This window comes from Sciurus carolinensis, chromosome 2 (assembly GCF_902686445.1).
Source record: "Sciurus carolinensis chromosome 2, mSciCar1.2, whole genome shotgun sequence".
Taxonomy (NCBI): domain Eukaryota; kingdom Metazoa; phylum Chordata; class Mammalia; order Rodentia; family Sciuridae; genus Sciurus; species Sciurus carolinensis.
In genome coordinates, this window is record NC_062214.1 from 190,077,036 (window position 1) to 190,098,488 (window position 21,453).

The 21,453-nt window shown below is 43.4% G+C and overlaps 1 protein-coding gene across 1 annotated transcript; it reads right to left on the reverse strand.

The window, feature by feature from the left end:
• Positions 1–308: 308 nt before the first annotated feature.
• On the reverse strand, positions 309–18,969 carry Ddx24 (DEAD-box helicase 24). The gene is made up of 9 exons (XM_047541850.1): positions 18,863–18,969; positions 17,072–17,797; positions 9,421–9,933; positions 8,237–8,390; positions 7,426–7,941; positions 6,311–6,386; positions 3,532–3,720; positions 2,261–2,390; positions 309–816 (listed from the first exon to the last, which is right to left on the reverse strand). The coding sequence occupies exons 2-9, from the start codon at positions 17,790–17,792 to the stop codon at positions 551–553; spliced, it is 2,565 nt and encodes an 854-aa protein (XP_047397806.1). The 5' UTR covers positions 17,793–17,797; positions 18,863–18,969; the 3' UTR covers positions 309–550.
• Positions 18,970–21,453: the final 2,484 nt, after the last annotated feature.

Below are 21,453 nucleotides of genomic sequence, written 5' to 3' on the forward strand. Positions count from 1 at the left end.
CTCCCGACCCAGTCAACGTTAAGGTGAGGGAAGTCTTAGGACAGCAACCTCTGCTGTGCCCACCTTATGGGGCAGCTCGGACAAGACAACAGACAGCAGGGAATGGCACAGAGCTAAGTGGCTGGTAGGGTGCTACTGTGGCAAAGGACAGGAACACGTGCTGAGGTCCTGGAGCAATGTGCCTATGATGCTCTTCCCACCCCATCCGGGAACTAGCACTGTGCTGACCCAAGGGAATCACTAAGTTAAGTAGGATACAAACTGCATCCCCCATATTCTGGCTCCAAATATGAGGAAGACACTCTGGCTCTAACCATTGTTTTTAATTCAGGAAATCAAGCTGAACACATAAGAAGCCTGTAAGCACTGGAATACAGAACAAGCTACTGTGTAGGATTTACTCCAAAACAACATAAACCTGCAAGAGGTCCCTCCTAAGGGGGAAGAGCAGTAAATTTTCCTAATGGGTTCTCAGGGGAGTGAAGCACAGGGTGGGAAGAAGCTTTTCACATATAACCAGAGAACAGACCCCAACACTGACCAGGGGCAGTTAATCTGCACTTGTACTTGGCTGCAGAAATCCTTGCTGCTCCTCTTTTGGCCGCTTCTTCTTCTTCTGTTTGGAGAGGCAGCTCAGGGCCGACTCCCCAGTCCTCGGGGCAGCCGTGAGCTGGGGCAGTCTCCCAGACTGAGTGGGATACTTGGTTTTCAGGTCCTCTTTGAACAATGGCTGGGAAAGCAGGTGACGCAGCTCCTTCTTCAGGACTTTCATCTGCTTTTGTCGTCTGCGCTCTTCTTGCTGGTCAGCTTTTCCTCCTGGAGGGAACACCAACAAGATCATATTTACTATGATGCATGGAAACACTGTTTCCTTGGATGGGTAATACAATGAAAAATGTTTCAGAACTCTTTGAGGGAGGCAAGCTTTTGAAGATGCCTGCAGAAGTTAGTGCTGGCTTCACAGAAACTGAACAGCTAACTTCTGTTTAGGAGGAATATATAGGGACCACCCTGTCCTTTATTCTTCATAAAACCCTTCTAAAAAGAATCGTCTTCATTTTACAGAAAGGGCAGCTTGGACTTAGAGGGGTCACTTGCCTAAGGCTAGCTGTGAAACACACTGGAACCCAAGATTCCTGACAGAAGATCAGCTTCCTTCCTACATCCACTCACTGCCCATCTGGGGTCTGGCAACATGACGGCTACCAATCCCTCAGGAGACAGTGAATATTGCACTGCAGCATGGCTCTCCTGCACCTCACCCAGTGCTGGGACTACATATGCAGAGGTGGGCCCAGACAAAGGGTTCTGCCCAGTGAGTCCTCAGGAGGGAAGGCAAGGGACTCCAGACCTTCATCTAAACCCCAGGCTTGAGCTACAAGTAGTAGCTGTAATCACGACCACTGCTTTGGTTCCTGGCTTCCATGAGAAGATAGCAGTAAGTTTGTTTCTGAAGCTGCTGCCTTTGACACCGGGATGCCAGCAACTCAACTGAGCTGTATCCTTGGTGGGCTGGAAGGAACAGTGGCCAGAACCATCAGATCCAGATGTGCTTCTTCTGTGACGCCAAAGTTTTCCTAAGTAGTGACTATGCAGACCCACACTCTGAACCCATGCAGAATGGGGCTCAGGCACCACCTGGTGTGGGAAGCTGTTTCTCCACACAAATCCCTTCTTTCTGTGAGCCTCTAGTTACCACGTGTAATTCTGATTTATTCATGCCATGAAACTTGTGGAGATGATTAAATGAGATGGTGACACAGAAATGCTTTGTCAGTGTGGAAGACAGGTGTAATAGTAACAATAATGATAAATATAACTTAAAAAGTATCATATACTTTGTTTGCCAGGCTGTTATAGATACTTCACACTCCTTAATCAATCTTCAAAACAACCCCATGAGGTAGTTTTCTACCTGTTTTAAAGATGAGGAAACTGAGGTACAGCGGAGAGACTAAATAACTTGACAAGTCAAATAGCCAGTTAAGGGAATGGGCTGGCAGCAAACATGAGCCGCTCTGGCCAGAAAGCCTGCTCCCTGCATTGCACATGTCCGTGCAGGACACAGGCAGCTGGGGGTCCAGAGAGGCTGAGTACATTCAGTTCATCTGGGATTAGGGACTGCCAGCAGAGGAGGAAAAGGTACTACTGATTCTGACAGGGTTCACAGCAGCACAGATGGCTCCAGCAAGGCAAAAGCTGAGGGATAAGAGGAAGAGCTGACTCTCCTCAACTCCCATCTCCAGCCCAAAGTGCTTACCTTTATACATCTCTTCTTCCAGCTCAATCTCCAGGGCAGCTGCTGCCTGCTCAATCCAAGAGTTGTGCAGACAAGCCTGAAAGTTCCGGTACTCAGCTTTCTCAATCTGTCGAGCTAGACGAATTCGCTCCTGGGGGAAAGGAACACAGCATTCATCTGATGGGAGTTCATGTCTGTGGGAAGCACAGTCTCACTGAAGTTGTATTTAAAAACATCCCTGAGATCAATGCTCAGTAAGATGCAGCTCAGTTCCAACTGAAATGCATCCGTTTGGGTTCCTGATAAAAGACCGGAAGGCAATCACTACACACACACACACACACACCCCCAACCATAGAAGCAGCTTTCCCAAGGATAAACCCTGACTGTCTCTACTCAGAAGTCCATCCCAGCCCAGCTCCTAGTAGGAGACAGGTCACAGCTAGCTTCCACAACTCTCCTCTCCTCATGGGTTTAAGGTCAGACTGCAGTGACAAGAACCCACCATTACATGGTGCATTGTGTAATGCAGGGGGAAAGAACCATGGAAAGTCAGGGTGTCCTTTTAGTCCTCCTTGCCCAGGAATTCTCTCTGACCTCTACCTTTCCGTCACTGCCCCCAATTCCCCGCACAGGTAATATTCCTTTGGAACCAGGGTACACACCAATCCTTGAACGGGTCAATGCTTTAGCTCCCTCAATTCCTGGAGCTCTTTCTCCTCTTCACACTCCACATCTCTGCTGCAGACACAACAGGGCCACATGCCTACCAGCACCACAGTGTTCCATTGGCACCTGAACTTTAGCATGGATAGGCCCACTCACAGGTGGGTGAAACTCTGGGGAGAGCCCACTCTGCTTTGGTCCTGAGACGTTGTGGCCTGCTCACCCACAAGCGCCACTGAGTTAACATGAACTTCTAAGGCAGGACTTACTGGCTGTTTCTGGGATGTACCAAACCTTTAGTATCTACTTCTGAGACACGTTTAACGTGTTGCTCCTAGCCCTCTGACAGGACATTCATTTGGCCAAGCCCAATTTCCAGTGGGGGTGGAGGTAGGTGGTGACTTCAGAGTGAAAAAAATGGCTGAGTGAGAATATATCTCACGCCTTTGGTCACTCCTTTTCTCCTTTCTCCCAGGTTTGTTGTTCCTAGTCTTTTACAAATCCCCCTATTCAGCCGTGGGCGGAACCTAACTGGTTTCTAAGAGTAATGCTGCCGGAGTGTCAGCAAGGTGCTCTGTGAGTAGAGGGATCCCTCTTAGCAATGGGGTTTGAACTTTTTTCTTTACCTTGACTACATCCATGTATTTCGTCTGCACAGGGAACAGTGGGATGTCCTCATCTTTCTTGAGGGTTTTGTAAATCTTCTTAAAGTTGATCACATCCTCAGGCCCAATCAGCATCAGGCTGAGGCCTTCACTTGTGGCCCGAGCAGTTCGTCCGCTTCGGTGGATATAAATCTCTGAGGTGCGAGGGACCTGCCAGGCAGGAACTAGGGTCAACACGTGGCCACTGCCAAATACTGTTTTTCCCCTCATGGCCACGTCCCTAAATCGGACCCTCCTCCAAGCCAGCCAGGTGAGTAGGCAGGAACCTTCCTAGCATTATGGACCAATCTAGCCCTCTCCCTTAGGCCCACATTCAAACTGTCCCTACGTTCAACCCACTTACTGTGCATGGTTTTCCCTGCCATGCCCACTACCTTGGCTCAAGTCCTCATGCCTGCTTAGGTGGACCATGGCAGTTCCTTCTTATCTAATCTCTAGTCCTCCATACTCCTACTGCCCCTGCCCCAGGACTGTGCTGCCAGTGTCATTTTCCTGAGTCTCAGCTCTGACCATAATCCTTTCCAGCTAAAGAAACTCCACAGGTTCTTTATTAACTTTGCACAGGTGACTGATGATGGTCCTAACAACCAACATTTATTCAGTAGCTGCATTGTGCCAGAAAATTCTAAGCATTCTACATGTATTATCCCATTTATTCTTCCCAATAAGAAATACCTAATAACAATAAGAAATACCTAATGCCTACTCACATTTTATAGACCAGGAAACTACAACAGATCAAAACAACTCCCCCTTGGTCACTTAAGTAAGTGGTAGAGTTGGGATTCAAAAATGAAGCAGCCCAGCTCTAGAGACCATGCTAACTCTTAGGCTATAGTGCCTCTATTTCAACACATACTGAGTGCTTACCCATCAGTAATGTGGCATGGTGCTGACACCCCTCTCTCCCCCAGCCCCAAGGCAAACACCATTAATCAAGCATGAAGTCTTCTCCACAGAGATAGCATCTCGGTATTTTTTTCAATACAGTACTCTAACTAGCCACTGTGATCAGCTCATAATGGTTCTTGAAATAAGATTCTTCACTTACAGGATAAAGGTCCAGCTCCTCCCCTTGACACCCAGAGCTCAGTGACCCGCCCCCAATGCATCCCCTTCTATCCTCAGCAACTACTCAAGTACTCCTCTCTCAACACAGCCCTCTTCAAACTTGGACCCACTGCCCCTAAACACTGCCCACTTCTACATGTTCCTTCCTCCTCTGCATGTCCAGATCCTCCCCTTCCTTAAGTGTCCAGCGCCTTCTTGGAAAGCACTTTCCAATCTCCCAAACTGGAATTTATTTTTCTAATCCCTTCTAACTTTTTAATACCTTCTGCCTTAAATCACAGTGGCAGCCATCTCACACCCTCCACTGGATTTGACACCTCTTAGGAACCAGGGCTGTATTAGGTTCATCTTGATATTTTCCACAATGACCCACAGCCCCCTTCCCCAGGCAGAAGCAGAAATTCACTAAACTGGAATTGGTACCCTGAAAGATTTTTATAAGTGCAAAGAAGAACTAAAGAGGAAAAATAGTAATAATGATGTCAAAACAACTACCACTTATGGAGTACTTACACTGCAGGTGCTTCATCATCGGCTCACTTCAGTTCTCATAACCACCCTCTGTGGCAGGTAGCATTATTACTTCCAGTTTACAAACAATGACTCTGCAACAGGAGTATTAAAATAACCTGCCCAAAGCCAGTCAGCTGAGGCATCAGTGTGGGGAATCCAACCCAGCAGTTGGCCTTGGAGCCCACACCCCTAGCCACAGCAACATGCTCACACGTCTAGGTGCGTGCACTACTATCACTGCTACTATTGACGTAAGCTAACATGTATTAAGTGCTTCCAACATGCCAGGTGGTTTACTAAGCTCTTTCCACGTATTTACTTATTTTACCTTAATGAGAACCCTACAAATTAGTACTACAGTAATTATCATTTAACAAAAAAGAAAACTGAGGTACAGAGGGATTCTTGAACAACAAATATCTTGGTCCAGGGTGGCCAGGATTTAAGCCAAAGGAGGTCTTAACTACCACACTCTTCCACTTCTCTACATCGGGATAACCATTTAACATGCTGCTATCTGAATATGTTGCGTCTTACTTCCTCAGTGCAGCAGCTGGAGGTGAGGCTCGGTGTTTGGGTGGAGCCTTCGTGAACAGATTAATGCCATCTCAAAGGAATGCGTTCTTGCTTGAAAGGGACTAGATTAGTTACCGTGGGAATGTGTTGTTATGGTTGTCTCTCTTCTGTTTTCCCTTTGCAGGTGCTGCCTGCTTGTTATCTTTCCACCTTGAGGCTCCCAACAGAAGCTGAACAGATAGTGGTGACCTGCTTCTGGACTTTCTAGCCTCCAGAACCATGGGCCAAAACGAGCTGTTTTTCTTTATAAACTACCCAGTCTTAAGTATTCTATAACAGCAACAGAAAATAGAGTAAGAAATATACTTAACATATATTTCCCATTGCATGGAAAACTAAGATTCTAACCTGATGGTATCAAGTAGTTGGAGGGAAGGGCTCCTTGACATTAGCCTATACCAAGACTTCTGAGACTAAATCTCACCAGTGTTCCAAGTGACAGCAGTGAGCGTTAGATGCCAGTGATTATGATCTGTTGTGGGGGCCTTAGACCAATTAATTCCTCCTCCCTCCCCCAAACTTTGCTTTAAATTCCCCATTCAAAGTGGGAAGATGCTTTCAAAGCCCAAGATACGCCTACCTGGTAATGGATGACATGCTGGACTTTAGGAATATCCAGACCCCGGGCTGCCACATCTGTTGCCAAGAGAACACAGCTGTGGTGGAGATGGAAAGCACATTTACAACTAATAGCAATCATTATTTAAATTCCTACCATCTGCTAAGCACTCTAAACCCCACAATCCTTACAACCACCCTACAAGATAATACTATTATCTCCCTTTATAAAGAAAGAAACTGAAGTTCAGAAAAAATTAGCTTCCCAAGGTACAGACAGGTCTATTCAAGTGTGGAGTCCAGGATCCAAACTTGGATCCCACTACCCATATAACATGCCACACTCTGTGATGACATAAGGCCCCCCCAGCCCACCTCCAGAGAACTGAATGAGGCAAAGGACAAACAGTATAATGAGATATAGCATGCATCCTAGGGTCTGCTAGACTTGTCTAAGGCCCAGCTCTACACTTCTAGGCTGAGAAAACTTGGGGAAGCTGATCAGCTTTTCCAGACCTAATTTTTTTCATTTATAAAATGACAATCATAATAAATGATGATAGCTGGACTAACAATTATTAAAGATAACATTTAGTAAGCACATACTATGTGCCAGAGACTGTTGTAAACACTTTACATGCATGAATTTTCAACTACCTTATTCTTATAACAACCCTGAGGTATCTTCTATTATTATCCTAAAAATGAGAAAAAGAAGCCCAGAGAAGTTAAACTTGACCAGATATAAGTAAAGGAGCCAAGATTTGATCCCAGGTATTCTGGTTGCAGAGTCTGTTCTTGGCCAGAATTTACTCTGCTGCTTCTCAAGGACGTTAGAAGTCAAACAATGTGGAAATGTATCTGAAGTGCCAGCACAACACTTTAAGTGTTTGATAATTGTAGATATTCTCATCATTACTCCTTGTGGAAGTTTCTGTAGGGCATTAATAGAAACCAATAACTAAATGAGAATAACCTTGCCAATGCTGCGGCGGGGAGGGAGGACACATGACAAACAAACTATCTTCTATGGATAGGCCCCTATGACAGAAAGTAGCTTCCACCATTTCCCTACCAGCCTGGCCCTCTGGCCCAGCAGACAGAGGCCAGGTCTCTGGAGATAGGCTCCTGACTTACTCTTCCAGACGGGCAAACTGCTCCAGGTTTCTGAGCCTCTGTTTCTGGTGCATGCAGGCATGCAGGGTCAGTGGCATGATATCCAGGACTTTGAGGAGCCCAGAGAGCCTTTTGATGCAGGAGATGCTGTTGGCAAACACTAAGCTGCGACCTGGATACTGCATCAGGAAGTAGTACAGATACAAGTCTTTCTCATCTGTCTCACAATGGATCTTGGTCTCCGTCAGTGTCTCAACTGTACCCTCATTCGTTGTGAGATCAATGACTTTTGGCTTGCCCCTCATGCCAATCTTCTGCATGAGGAGGTCAAGTTTGGCAGTTTTGTCCATTTTTTTGATGTGCTTCTTATGAAGGATTCGAGTTGGAGCTTGATGTACCAGTGTCAGAGTGGCAGAAAAAACAAGTGTCTGTCTCTTTGGATTGTACTGGGAGTCATTAAGCATCTCTAGCAGCTGTGAGAGTTCAGCAAAATGACCTTTCTCAACCATTCGGTCAGCCTCATCCACTACCAGGCACCTGCAGATCCAGACAGAGCCACATCACTGGTTGGTGGTGGATCACAGAAATCAGGTACAGCAATACCCTACTCCTACCCCAACCATACACGCACACACACACGCAGGCACCCCCATCACTACCAGGACCTCAAATAATCTTCCTCATGTATGCTTAGCTTTCTAAAGGCCAGGGCCTGGCTGGTACTGTCCTGTGGCATTCTGTGACAGGGAGAAGGCATTGCACATGACATCATGTCACCTTAGGCTCACTTCAGAGTGGGTAAAGGAGAAAGGGGAGAGGTACCACTTCTCACCTCAGCTGCCGAAGGTTGCTCAAATGAGAGTGCCTTTCTTTAACTAGCTCCCACAGCCGACCTGGAGTGGCCACCACAATCTCAGGATGGCGGTTCAGCATCCTCTGCTGTTTCTGTGCAGACATTCCACCAACCAAAATAGCAGTTTTAATTCCTATAGGACAGAAATCATAAGGGACTTTATTATTCAGTCTGGCTGCTTATTTTCTCATATGACTAATATACACCCCAGAGTACTACTGTCACCAGAATAGCTCCCCACTCCCAGGAGTTCTAAAAGACTGTCCTGGCCTGAGTGCTGAACCTACTCCTAGAGGAATTACCCATGTATTCTGTGACCTGGGCCTGCCTACTTTTCCAATCTCATTTTTTTTCTACTTCCTCCTCCAACCACAACAGAAAGGCCAGATTTGAACCCAGTCGAGCTAACCTCCAAAGCTCTGGGATACCTGACCAGTGCTGCACTACAATGCTGGAAAGGATGTTACCTGCAGCTCCGACAAACCTTCTCTTGAATGCCCTTCCCATTCTCCTCAATTAGAGTTAAAGTGAAGCTCCTCTGATGCCCAGTTATTCTCTCTAGCACAGGACTTCTCACAGTGTCCAGCATAGGAAGGAACAGAGGATAACGCAGATAGTGTTTAATGAAGTGCTGTGCACATGGTGAGAACTTCATAATAAAAAAACTTTTATTATGAAATTACAATTTCCATAGTAAAAATCCTTCCTCAAAGGAATTCCCTGAGAGAATTAAGTTCTTACTCTAAGGCAGGGGTCAGCAAACTTAAAAACAAACAAAAAAAGTCATTAGCAACCTCACTGGCCTTGTGGGCCAGATGGTCTGACATAACTAACTCTACTCCACTGTCTTTATAGTACAAAATTAACCACAAACCATATGTAATCCCTGGTGCAGTTATGTTCCAGTAAAACTTTACTTACAAAAACAAGGTAAGTTGCTAACTCCTGACCTAAGCATCCATTATATTCACTATATTAACCAATTTTCTATGTATCTAGAATGACTTTAGCTATATAGCACCCTTGGGAGAACTGAGAAAATGTCCCTTGATTCATTTTCTATAGGGCTTAATTCTAGGAGAAAAGGAACCACAGCTTATTCATCTTTATTCCTGGCATGTAGATTTGCTCAGGAAACTTTATTAAATGAAACTAAACCTCACCTGTAAACTTGGCCACAGCATCGATATGCTGTTTGACTTGGACAGCCAGCTCTCGAGTGGGAGTCAAAACCAGGCCAAGCAGAGGATGCTTTGGATGTGATTTACAGGGAGCAATGTTGCCATCCACCAACTCCTGTTTTACCTTTCCAGTCTGCTCCTCCTCTTTGTCCTCATTCTGTTTGGGGACAGCCTTCTCTGTGATCAAGGAAGAAGGCCCTTCACCAGCATCATCATCACGGAACAGTGCCTGGTCAGAGATTGAGGCACTGATCTCGCCTCTGACCTCAGCTCCAGCCTCAGGGAGTAGTGCTTCACTCTCAATTACAGTCTCATCAAGCAACATTCCAGTCCCTGTAGTGGCCTTGCTTGGTGACCCAGTCTCAGCTCCAGCTGAAGACCCGGTCTCTCCAAGTGGAAGTCTAGTGTTACTCGGGATGAGTGAAGGTTTCCTCTTCTGCCACTGCAACACTGCATGAATCATTGGGATGGCAAAGGCAAGAGTTTTCCCACTTCCTTAGAAGTAAAACAAAATAAGAAGCAGTCATCAAAGTGATTGTGGTTGCTTGCATCTTCGTAACCCTTATTTAACTTAACAATGGTCCTAAGGTACAAAGGTAGTAATGGAGGCTATTCAGATATGCTGAAGGAAACTGTAAAGTGCTTCCTTTCATTAAAAAGGTGAACGTTCTCAACTTAATTTAGGAAGGAAAAAAAGAAAAAGAAAATGTGCCTGCTAAGATCCACAGTATGAAGAAATCTATCCAAGAAATTGTGAAGAAGAAAGAAATTAATGCTGGTTCTGCTGTTGCACTTCAAACTGCAAAAACTATGGCCCTAGTGTACAATAAGTGCTAACTTAAGATGTAAAAGGCATTAAATCTGTGTTAAGTATTATATATAGTAAAAAGCACTGTAAGGGTAGGTTCAGTACTCTCTGCAATTTCAGGCATTAACGGGATCTTGGAAGGGTAACTCAGGAACTGCTGCTGTGAAGAGATACACAGGGCAAAGTACTGGGGTCAGCGGAGATGATAGTGTGCAAAGTGTCCATATATCTCTCTGGCACACCTTCTACAAATTCACCAGCCTAGAAACTCTCCAAACCCCACTGTCGTAGGGTTTTAATGATGCTTCCACTATACAGGCATGACAGATAAAATCACTGGCCACTGGTGACTAAACTCAAGTCTTCAGCCCTTCTTCCCTCCCTGATGATTGGGAGGAAGGGATGTGAAAGTTCCAGCCCTCTGATTACTCGGTTGGTTATTCTGGTAACTAGCTCCCATCCTGAAGTTGTCTAGGGACTCCATCTGCCAGTCATCTCATAAATATACAAAAAATACTCAAGAGATTCTAAGGTCTCAAAGGTCTTATATGACCAAGATCAAATACTGAAAAGATGCTCCTATCAGGAAGTTACAAGGGTTTTATAAGCTCTATACTAGGAACTGGGACCAGAGAGGAAATACATATTCACAGATACCATCTTATTTCCCTAATCGTTTTATGAACTATAATTCTTTATGTCCTTTTAGTGGTTGCTTTGGAATTCACAATATATATAATCTATCAGTTTACCTTCAAGTGAAGCAGTACTTCAAATATAGTATAAGAACCTTGCGAAAGTATATTTCATTTCTCCCCTATAATATATATATTTAATCTATCAGTTTACCTCAAGTGAAGCAGAACTTCAAATATAGTATAAGTACCTTGCAAAAGTATATTTCCATTTCTCCCCTCTGTGCTTTTATTACATACTGTATTTCCATGTGTTAGAAATTCCAAAGTGTACTTTCATTGTTTTTGTTTTAAACGGTCAATTATTGTTTTTACCATTTCTGATGCTCTTTACTGCTTTCTGTACATCCCGATTTTCATCTGATAGTCTTTTATTTTGCATGAAAGATTGCCTTTAGCATATTTTTGGAAGTATTTTTTTAGTTGTCAATGGACCTTTATTTTTATTTATTGATTTATATGTGGCGCAGAGAATAGAACCCAGTGCCTCACACATGCTAGGCAAGCACTCTACCACTTAGCTACAATCCTAGACCCCTTTGGCATATCTTTGTTTTTTTTTTTTTTTTTTTGGTACCCAGGATTTAAAATTCAGGGGCACTCGACCACTGAGCCACATCCCCAGCCCTATTTTGTATTTTATTAAGAGACAGGGTCTCACTGAGTTGCTTAGTGCCTCACTTTTGCTGAGGCTGCCTCTGAACTCACAATCCTCCTGCCTCGGCTTCCTGAGTCGCTGGGACTACAGGCGTGGACCCCTGTGCCAGGCCCTTTAGCGTATCTTATTGTACAGATGTGCTGGTGAATTATTTCAGCTTTGGTATGACTAAAAAATCCTTTATTGCATATTTGTTTTAAAGAAAAAATTTTTTTCTGGATGTAGGGTTCTAAATTGCCATTTTTTTTTTTTTTCAGTTTTCAAATAAAATGTTGCTATACCTTCTGCCCACTTTGGTTGTTTCTAAGTTATATCCTTTAAAATAAATGCTTCCCTGAGTTCCATGAGTCAAGCCCTCAATTTGTAGTCAAGTCAATTACAAATACTGGAGGCCCATACTTGGGATTAGCATCTGAAGTGGAGAAATCATATAGGACTGAGTCCTTAAGCCTAAGAGAAATGACACAAACATAAGCATAACAATTTAACTAAATTGTAGGGACAGCCCACTGAGAGAGCTGAAGAACTGGTTGTTGGTGTGGCAAGAACCCACACAACATGGGATGTCAAAAGTGCTCTGTAGGTACAAATGGATCTTAACACAGGATGAACATCCCTAATCTACAAATCTTAATTCCAAAATGCTTCAGAATCAAAATTTTCTGAGTGCCAACATGACACCATAAGTAGAAAATTCCACATCTGGATCTCCTGTGACAGGTGGAAATCAAAACACAGGTGCACTAAAAACTTTGAATAGAATTACCTTCAGATTATGTATATAAGGTATACATGAAATATAAGGGAATTTCATGTTTAGACTTGGATTCCATTCCCAAGTTATCTCATTATGTAGACACAATTTTTTTTTTTAATCCCAAGTATGAAACAATTCCAGTCTCAAGCATTTCAGATAATACTCAACTATGGTGTCACAAAAAAACAACAATTCAATTCCAAATAAGGTAAAAGAGGAACAAGGAACAAAGAATAACTGGGACAAATAGAAAACAAAACCAGAGATTTAAACTCAACTATTTTCAAGAATCACACTAAATGTAAATGGCCTCAATAACTCAATTAAATAACAGGAATTGTCAGATTAAAAAAGATAAAATTATATGCCCCCTCCAAGAAAAAGCCATATTAAATACAGTTTTTCCAAAGCACAAGTATGAAAAAAAAAAAAAAAAAAAAAACACCATACTATCATTAATTAAAATAAAATGGGGATAGCTACACTTATACCACAGTGAATTTTACATCAAAGAACATTACCAGGGATAAAGATGGTCATTTTGTAATGAAAAGGAACCAATTCACTTAGAGAATATACAAGAATGTTTTAATCCACAAAACATTATGCACCCAATAATATGATTCAAATACATGAAACAAAAAATCTAACAGCACTGCAAGTAGAAAATTATCACTTAAGGAAAATTACATAATATGAGTATCTCTAGTGTTTAAAAAAAATTAAATTTGTAGTTAATAACTATCCTACAAAGAAAAGTATAGGCCAAATGAATTCTAACAAATATTTAAGAATGAAAACAAAAAAGAATTCTAAAAAGTTCTCAGATAACTACATAGGATATACTTCAAAAGTCATTCTGAGGTCAATATTACTATACTTCCAAAACCAGACAAAAACATTTCAAGGAAACTACAGACTCATAGCCCAAAAACATAAATCCAAAAATTCTCAACAGAATTATGGCAAATCAATTTCAACAATATAAACAGAATATATTGTAACCAGTTCAGTTTATCCCAGGAATATTTTGTTTCATATTTGAAAAAAAATCAATGTAATGTATTATATCAAAAAACTGAAACCACATACCTTGACATATGCAATAAAAAAAAAATGAAGAAAATCCAACATTCATTTCTGATTAAAAAAAAAATTCTTGGCAAACTATAAATATAAGAACTTTCTTAACTTGACAAAGAACATCTACAAAAAACCTATAGCTAACATCACACTTAATGGTGAAACATCAGGAATAAAGCAGAAATGCCTACTCTGTACCACTTCAACTCAAAATTGTACCAGAGATTTTAACCAGTGCAATAAGACAAGAAAAATAAACAAAAGGCACCTAGATTGGACAATATGATCATTCTGTAGCAAATATCATTTTGTAGTAAATATCTAGAAAACTTACTAGTAGCACCAAGTTGCAGGATATTGGATGGATATATAAAAATCTATCATATGTCTATTAGCAACAATCAGAAATAGAAAAATTTAAATCACCATTTACAATAACATCAACATGTAATATTTTAGGGTAACTAACAATAAACATGCAAAATCTACACACTGAAAAAACATTGCTAAGAAAATTTAAAGACCTCAAGAAATGGAGACATATTACATTTATGGATTTAAAAAGTCAATATTAAGATGACATTTGTCTTCAATTTGTTCTATAATCAATGCAATTCCAATCCAAATACCACCTTGCTCTTTTGGAAAATGATTCTAAATTCACAGGGGAATGCAAAGGCCTAGAATAACCAACAGTACTTTCAAGAACTAAACTTAAAATCAGGAAGAGCCTGATTTTAAAGCTTGTAACATAGCTACTATAACCAAGTTAATGAGGTACTGATGGATACAGACAGGTAAGATTGATGACTTACAACAAATATGCCTAGTCAACGGAAGGATAGTTCCTCAATAAATGCTGCTGGAATAATTAAAAAAATTTTTTTGATTAAAATTAAGTCAATAAGAATCACATACTGAAACATAAGACTTACAACATAAAACTCAGAGAAGAGTAACACTTCTAGAAGAAATCAGGAAAAAAATCTTTGTGATCTCGAGTTAGGCAAAGAGATGTTAGATAAAGTACCATCCATAGAAGAAAAAGTTGGTAATTTAAACTTCATTAAAATAAAATTTTGTTTTCCTATCTTCTTTTTTTGCAATGCTAAGGATTAAACAAAGGACCCTGCCAGCACTCTACCACAGAGCCACATTTCCAGCCCAAAACAAAGACCTTCTCTTCTTCAAAATACACTGTGAAGACAAGTCACATACTAGGGAAAAAAAACTGCAAGTCACATATCTGATGAAGGACATGTATCTAGAACGTGTAATGAACCCTCAGAGCTCAGTAATAATTGAACTAAAAAATAGGCAAAAGAACTGAAGAGACACCAGCAAAGTAGGTGGTATGGTTGACAAACATGTGCAAAGATGCCCAAAATCATTCTCACTAGGGAAATGCAAATTAAAACTACAGGAAATAACACTAAAATTTTAAAAGCCTAAAATAAAACTGACCATACCAAGAACATGGACCAACTTGAACTCACAGTACCTGGTAGGTATGTAAAACAGTATAATCATTTAGGAAAACTCCTAAGAAGCTACACTTAGCCATTTCACACCCAGGAGTATATCCAAAGACTGGTATACCAATGTTTATAACAGTTTTATTTTGAATAACCAAAAATTTGAAAAAAGCATAAATGTTCCATCAATAGATGATTAAATCAGGTCCTTGCATATGTCAGAATATTACTCAATAAAAAGAAATTAACCATTGATATTTGCAATAACAAGGCTTAATCTCAAATCATGCTGAGTAAAAAATGGCCAGATGTGTCCCTCCCAATGTATTGTATGATTTCATTATATAAAGTTCCAGAAAACACAAATTTATCTCTAGTGATAAAAAGTCTATGGGTGACCAGGTGTGGTGGCACATGCCTGTAAACACGGTGACTGAGGCAGAAGGATCACAAGTTTGAGGCCAGCCTCAGCAACTTAGCAAGGCACTAAGTAACTTGGTGAAATCCTGTCTCAAAATAAAAAATAAAATGGGCTGGGGATGTGGTTCAGTGATAGAACACCCCTGGGTCAATCCCTAGTACCAAACAAAACAAAACAACCAAACAAGGTGGTGAGAGCGGGAGAGAGGGTTGTCAGGGAAGGACTTACAAAAGAAACTCAAGGTACCCTTTGAGAGTAACATGTATTAACAGTCTGTCCACAGCCTCAAATGCATGGCCTGTCCCAAGTCTTTTTGAGTCTTAGACTTGCATATGCAGGGCACTGTATGGGAAAGTTGTGTTATGGAACCAAATGTCAGGTTCTGGTCATAATGGCTGACAAAAGACTGCCCCTGCCTTCCAGAGATTCAGTTCCAGGACTGTGCATATACCAAAGAGGTATAGCAAAGTGCTTAACAGCACAAAGACCTATCTTAGAATACAAGCACTACCCTTTCAGTTTTAGGAACAGTCATCTATCTTCTGTGAAGCTGTTTCCTCATCTACAAAATGGGAATTCTGTTACCTGAACCTCAAGGCGGTTATAAGAACTGAATTCATCAATATAAAGCACTTGACACAGTTTACGACACATTTTAAATGCCCAGTAAAATGTCCTTAAGTTGTTATTATTACCTCCATTCCCCTTTTCCTTGAGTTTCTTTGCTCTTCCAACCATGACTTTCATTTAGGGCCTCATCCCTAGTTTTCCTGACCACTGTTTCAGAAGCTCAAGACACAACCTGTGTAGATAGTCTAGTCTAGATTTTGGTGGCTACTATACAATACTGTATATATGTATTGTTAGAATTGATTTCACCTTTTACTAACTTTAAAAAAATGTGCCTCCCAGGAATTTGAAATTATGTATGTAGTTTGCATTAGCTTTACTTCTACTGGATACTGCTAGTCTAGCTGGAACAATAGTTCCAAGCAGTAAAAATGCCTTCCCACAGTCAGTAGTCTAATCTCCTTGAGTTAACAGGTCGTTTCTTAAAGCCTTAGCCCAAGGAATGAGGGAATTTTAGTTGATATTCTCACACCTGAATCTACCTATGAAATATACCCAGTATCTATCCACCACACTCAAATCAATGACAAGAAACTCACCAACTCCCAAAGGAGCCCTTTCTATATTTAGATAACTCCTGAGAACAAGGTGGTACTCCTTAATCTCACAAACATCTATTTACCTCTCCTGTGAGCTAATTTTAGCCCCACCTTACTCCTTAGAAAAGGCTCAAGAACAGAAAAAAGGGGCTGGGGAGATAGCTCAGCTGGTAGAGTGCTTGCCTCACAAGCACAAGGCCCTGTACCGCAAAACAAACAAACAAACAAACAAAAAAACACAAAAAAACAGAAAAAAAGCACCATTTGCAGATCATTTACAAAGTACTGTGTAAACTTTACTGTAGCACTTAATCTTCACAGCAATGCAAGACCTACCGTTTTCTCCATTTCATAATGGGGCCTATAGAGCTCAGAAAAATAAAGCTAGGATATTGAAATCAGGAAGAGGCAGATTTCAGCCCAGAGCTGGCTGACTTCTCAACTACTTCATTCAATACTGATTTTGTTAGTTATGCTCTCAACATCCCCCTCTCCCAGTTCTACCACCTATTAGCAGCTACAAACTCAACCCAGATGCAATCCTGTCCTGCCCAGAACTGTCCTTACCTGTCTCAGCAGCCCCAAGGATGTCCAGTCTGTCACGGATGGCAGGTACCAAGGTCAGAGCTTGGATTGGTGTGGGTGCAGAAAAGCCTAGAAAGCTGAGTGCCCGGAGAACTGACTTGGGCACAAACAGGTCCTTCCAAGCTGATACATCTGCCTTCTGGTCATGCACCTCAGGCATCCATGTCTTTGCTTTTTTGGGTACCTTGGGGGCAATGCTCTGGGAAGGCTCTAATATTTTTTTCCCTTTGTTTTTCTTCTTTTTCGGAACAGTCTGTACCAGGTTTCTGGATGCCATCACCCCTACCTCTGAATCAGGACAAACAGTGTCATCTCCCTGGGGTTCTCGCTCAGCATTGTTGACTTCAAACTCTTTCTGGGTAGTAATAGCTCCTTCAGTAACTGGTACCACATCTTTACTCTTCTTCAATTTGATCTTTTTCTTTGGAGAACTAGACTCTCCTTCCTCTTCTTCTAAACCAGCCTGTACCTTTCTCTTCTTGGGCTCCTCCTTTGAGAAGAGATTGGAGGGATTCTTGGCAGGAGAGACCAACCGGTAGTCTGTCAGTTCCTCAAAGCACACCAAATCATCCATCTGTCCATCTGCAAACATGTTTGGGTCAATCTTCACCTGCTTCCATTTCCCCAAAACTTTGATGCCTTTGGTCTGAAATTTGCCACGGCTTGGTGGCTTTGGCCTTGATTTTGTCTCCTTCAACTTCATGGTTGCTAAAATGGAGAGAAATGTTCCTTTAGGTTGGTAACTGAAAAGCAAAGCGTTCTAAAGCAACAAATAATTTCTAGGTAACCTATTAAGTACCAGGACCTGAAAGAACTGAGAACTCCAAGCTGTAGAAAGAAATACACCCTTAACAGGTGGCTTGGCCTGGAACAGAGGAAACATAGAAATGGAGCAAAGGCATATGAGGTAAACCTGTTTGAATTCCAGATCCGTAATGTAATGCATCTGTGATCTTGCACATCCTCTCCTGAACCCGAGTGTTCTCATCTTTAAAAAGGGAGAAGGGTCTGTTAATATCTTAAATTTTATGTTTTGTGCAAATAACTGAAATTATCTAAAGCACGGAAAATGGGGTTTGCGGTTCCTAAGCTATTTTGAAGACAAGATAAAAAAAATCTGAGTTTCTGTTTGGGTCTTGGGGTGTGCTTTATTAAAAAGTGCACCGAGCTTCCTCCTCCAGCCAAGAAGGCACATGCCTGTTCCATCTTTCTGGCCTTTACCAGGTGGGTTAAAACCCACCCAGTTTTTTCGTTACGCTTTTAACGCTTAGGCGCAACTCGTCTGGGTGAACTCGGCCCATGTTCTCCCTCTCTACCTAACACGTCAAAGTCAACAGATTCCGTGCAAAAGACAAAAGCAACCCTGGCTTCGGGTACCGACCCACCCCGCCAGCTCTGGATCTGCGGCGCCTCCGGCTCCCGGCCTGCAGGACCGGGACGAGTGCGACCCCCACCGAACGTGCCAAGGTGACGCACCTGCGAAACCGCTGTCGGAGGCTGGCCGGCCGACACAAACCGCGCGCGGCCGCCGCCGGGCAGCGACCTGCAGAGCAGGCACCCGAGCCCCGCGCGCCGGCCGCGCGCCCCACGCTCTCGCCTCCCGTCGCGCTCTCAGAGCCGAGGCCGCCGGCGCTAAAGCCCGACGAAGGGGTCCTGGGCGCGAGGACCGCGAGCGGCGGGCTCGGCGGCCTCCCTCTGAACCCAGCCGCCTGCGGGGGTCCGCACAGGGAGCCCCGGGTCCCGCCCCAATCGGGTTCCCGCTCGGGTACTCACCGCGTGGGGACGGGCCGCAGCTACCTCACGCGCGGGTCAGCCGCTTCAGAAGCCGCCACAGCAGTGCCTCAGCTGCAGCCTCGACCGCAGTTCCGGGGCGGGGCCTCCACTCACGCGTGCGCGCCGCCGGAGGAAGTCCCGCCCTCACGCCAAAGCCCGAGACCTGATTGGCTGCTTCGCGGCTTCCGCCGCAGGAGCGTGGGGAGTGAGGTGGAGAGCGTGCGGGGCTTAGGGCTCACGCCCGACGGCAAGGTTCGAGTGCACTGTTCCGAGCGGTGGTTCGCCGACTCAGCACCCGAACGCAGTCCTCCTGCGGTAGCTGCCCACCTTTTGGGTACGCACTTTTCTCATTTAATTTGCGGCGCAGCCGGCCTGAGTTGAAGGTGCTGTTTCCTCCAGGTTTTTTGTGCCTTGCCCATTGCACCGGATCGTTAAGGCCCCTGTGCTCGACTCCAGAACACATGATTTAACCACCAAGCTGGGCTGGCTCTTTGTTATAATGCAGAGAAGTTGGCCTCGTAGTAGGTAGTGACCTTTTCACTTGGCTGTCACGGGCCCACCTGAAACTCCTTTCTCATACACTACCCGATGAAGTTGGGAATTACTGAAGGACAGTCGCGGGAAGTTCGCCGAGCTTAGATTAATTGTGCACTCACCCCTCTCCCCCACGGAGCCACCGTGAGTCAGAGCTTCACTCATGTCTTGGGGAACTTGCCGTTTGTATCCCCAAGATTTTGGATAGCATAGAGCCTGGGCGTAACTGGTGCCCGAAAAAATTTGATAACAAGAGACCAGAGTTGTCCCTGATGGTCGAGGGAGGAGAAAGGGCTGCACGTCCCTGAATGGTAGGGTAAGTGTTGTTATCTTCTCTGGGCCATTTACACACTTTGGAATGTTGTGGGTTGTCTTTGTGGAACCTAACCTAACAGGGCTGTTTGCTGAGGAAAGGGACCCAAACAGAGAGGCTGAAAGTAAGACCCCGGAGGTGGGAATTGGGAGCATCTTTCCAGGTCAGGATGCTACCCTGTGTCCGTCAGGATTCTCTGGAGGAAGAGAACCGGCAGGATGTGTGTTTTCGTCGCTTCTTCATTGCTGTAACTAAATGACCCAACCAGCACAATTGTAAGGAAGGAAAAGTTTATTTGAGGGTTCGTGGTTTCACAGGTTTTAGTCCGGCTTTTTGTCACAGGTTTTAGAAGGCCGGCTTCATTCCTTGGGGCTCAAGGTGAGGCTGAACATCATGGTGGGAGAGGGTGGCAGAGGGAGGCATCTCACATCTCAGTGATCAGGAAGCAGAGAGAGACTGACACTACAGATGCAAACATATACCCAAAGTGATGCCCCAATTCCTACCTCCTCCATCCATACCACTTCAGTTACCACTCATTTAATCCCTATGAGGGGATTAAATCATTAATTGGGTTAAGACTCTGACACCTCAACTATTTTTTCTCTGAACTTTCTTGCACTGTCTCACATGTGAGCATTTGGGGACACCTCACATCCAAACCATAACATTTTGCCCTCAGCCCCCAAAATCTCACAACCATCTCATAATGCAAAATACATTTTTTTCCATTTCCTAGAGCACCCATAGTCAACAGTTCGGAGATTGCTCAAAGTTCAAGTCCAAAGTCTTCTCTGAGGCTCAAGGCAATCTTGCATTGTGAGCTTCTGTAAAATTAAAAGCAATTTACAAGTATCCAGCTTATAAAAATACAGAGTAAGCATTTCCATTCACAGAATTAGGGGCAAAGAAAGATGGGATAGGACCAAAGCAAGACCGAAATCCAACTGGGCAAACAAGTCCTATAGTTCCATTGTGTGGGTTTCGGTTATTGACACATAGTGAGACCCCCAAAGACTAGACTAGAAAGAATTTAAGGGAAAGAGAAGAAGCAAGCTAGTGCACTAGGGGTGCAGCTCCAGAGCAGAGTTTGAGGGAGCTGCAGCCCTGAGTGACTCAAACAGGCTGTTTTTAAAAGATCAAAACCACAAAAATCTTGGCAGGCTTACAACAGGGGTCTTTTTTCAAGAAATGCAAAAAGCAAGCTTCAGTTTATCTATTTCAGGCTGCATTTGGAGAGTTAACAGGGCTAGGTGGGGGAGCAAGACTACCTATATCTGAAACCGGCAGCTTCAGGGGCCTCCAAAGGGTTGGGTTGCTTCACAGAAATGGTCACAGTGACCTTAGTTCATGGCCACATTATTTTATCTAGGGTATTTCTGTCCTTGTATTTACCACAGTCAGCACAACTCAAGATTTTATTTGCACTCATTTTGGTTTGGTCAAACTTAACTAGATATATTTGTTTTCTGTCAGAGGGTCTTTTTATAAGGGGGTCTCTACTCTTTCACACCACGACCAGCATCCGGGGCACATGGCATCCTGATGTTCTCTCCAAAGGGCTTGGGTAGCTCGTCCTGTGACCTTGTTTGTTGCAGCCCTAGTGGCCTTTCTGTTGGCTTGTTTTTCCTTGATTCCTGCAGCTTTCCTAAGACAATGTCTCACATTGTTGGCATTTCTTAATCTTGGGTGGTCTCCACTGCAGCTTTGACTTCCTCCTCACACTTCCACACTTTGATTTTTC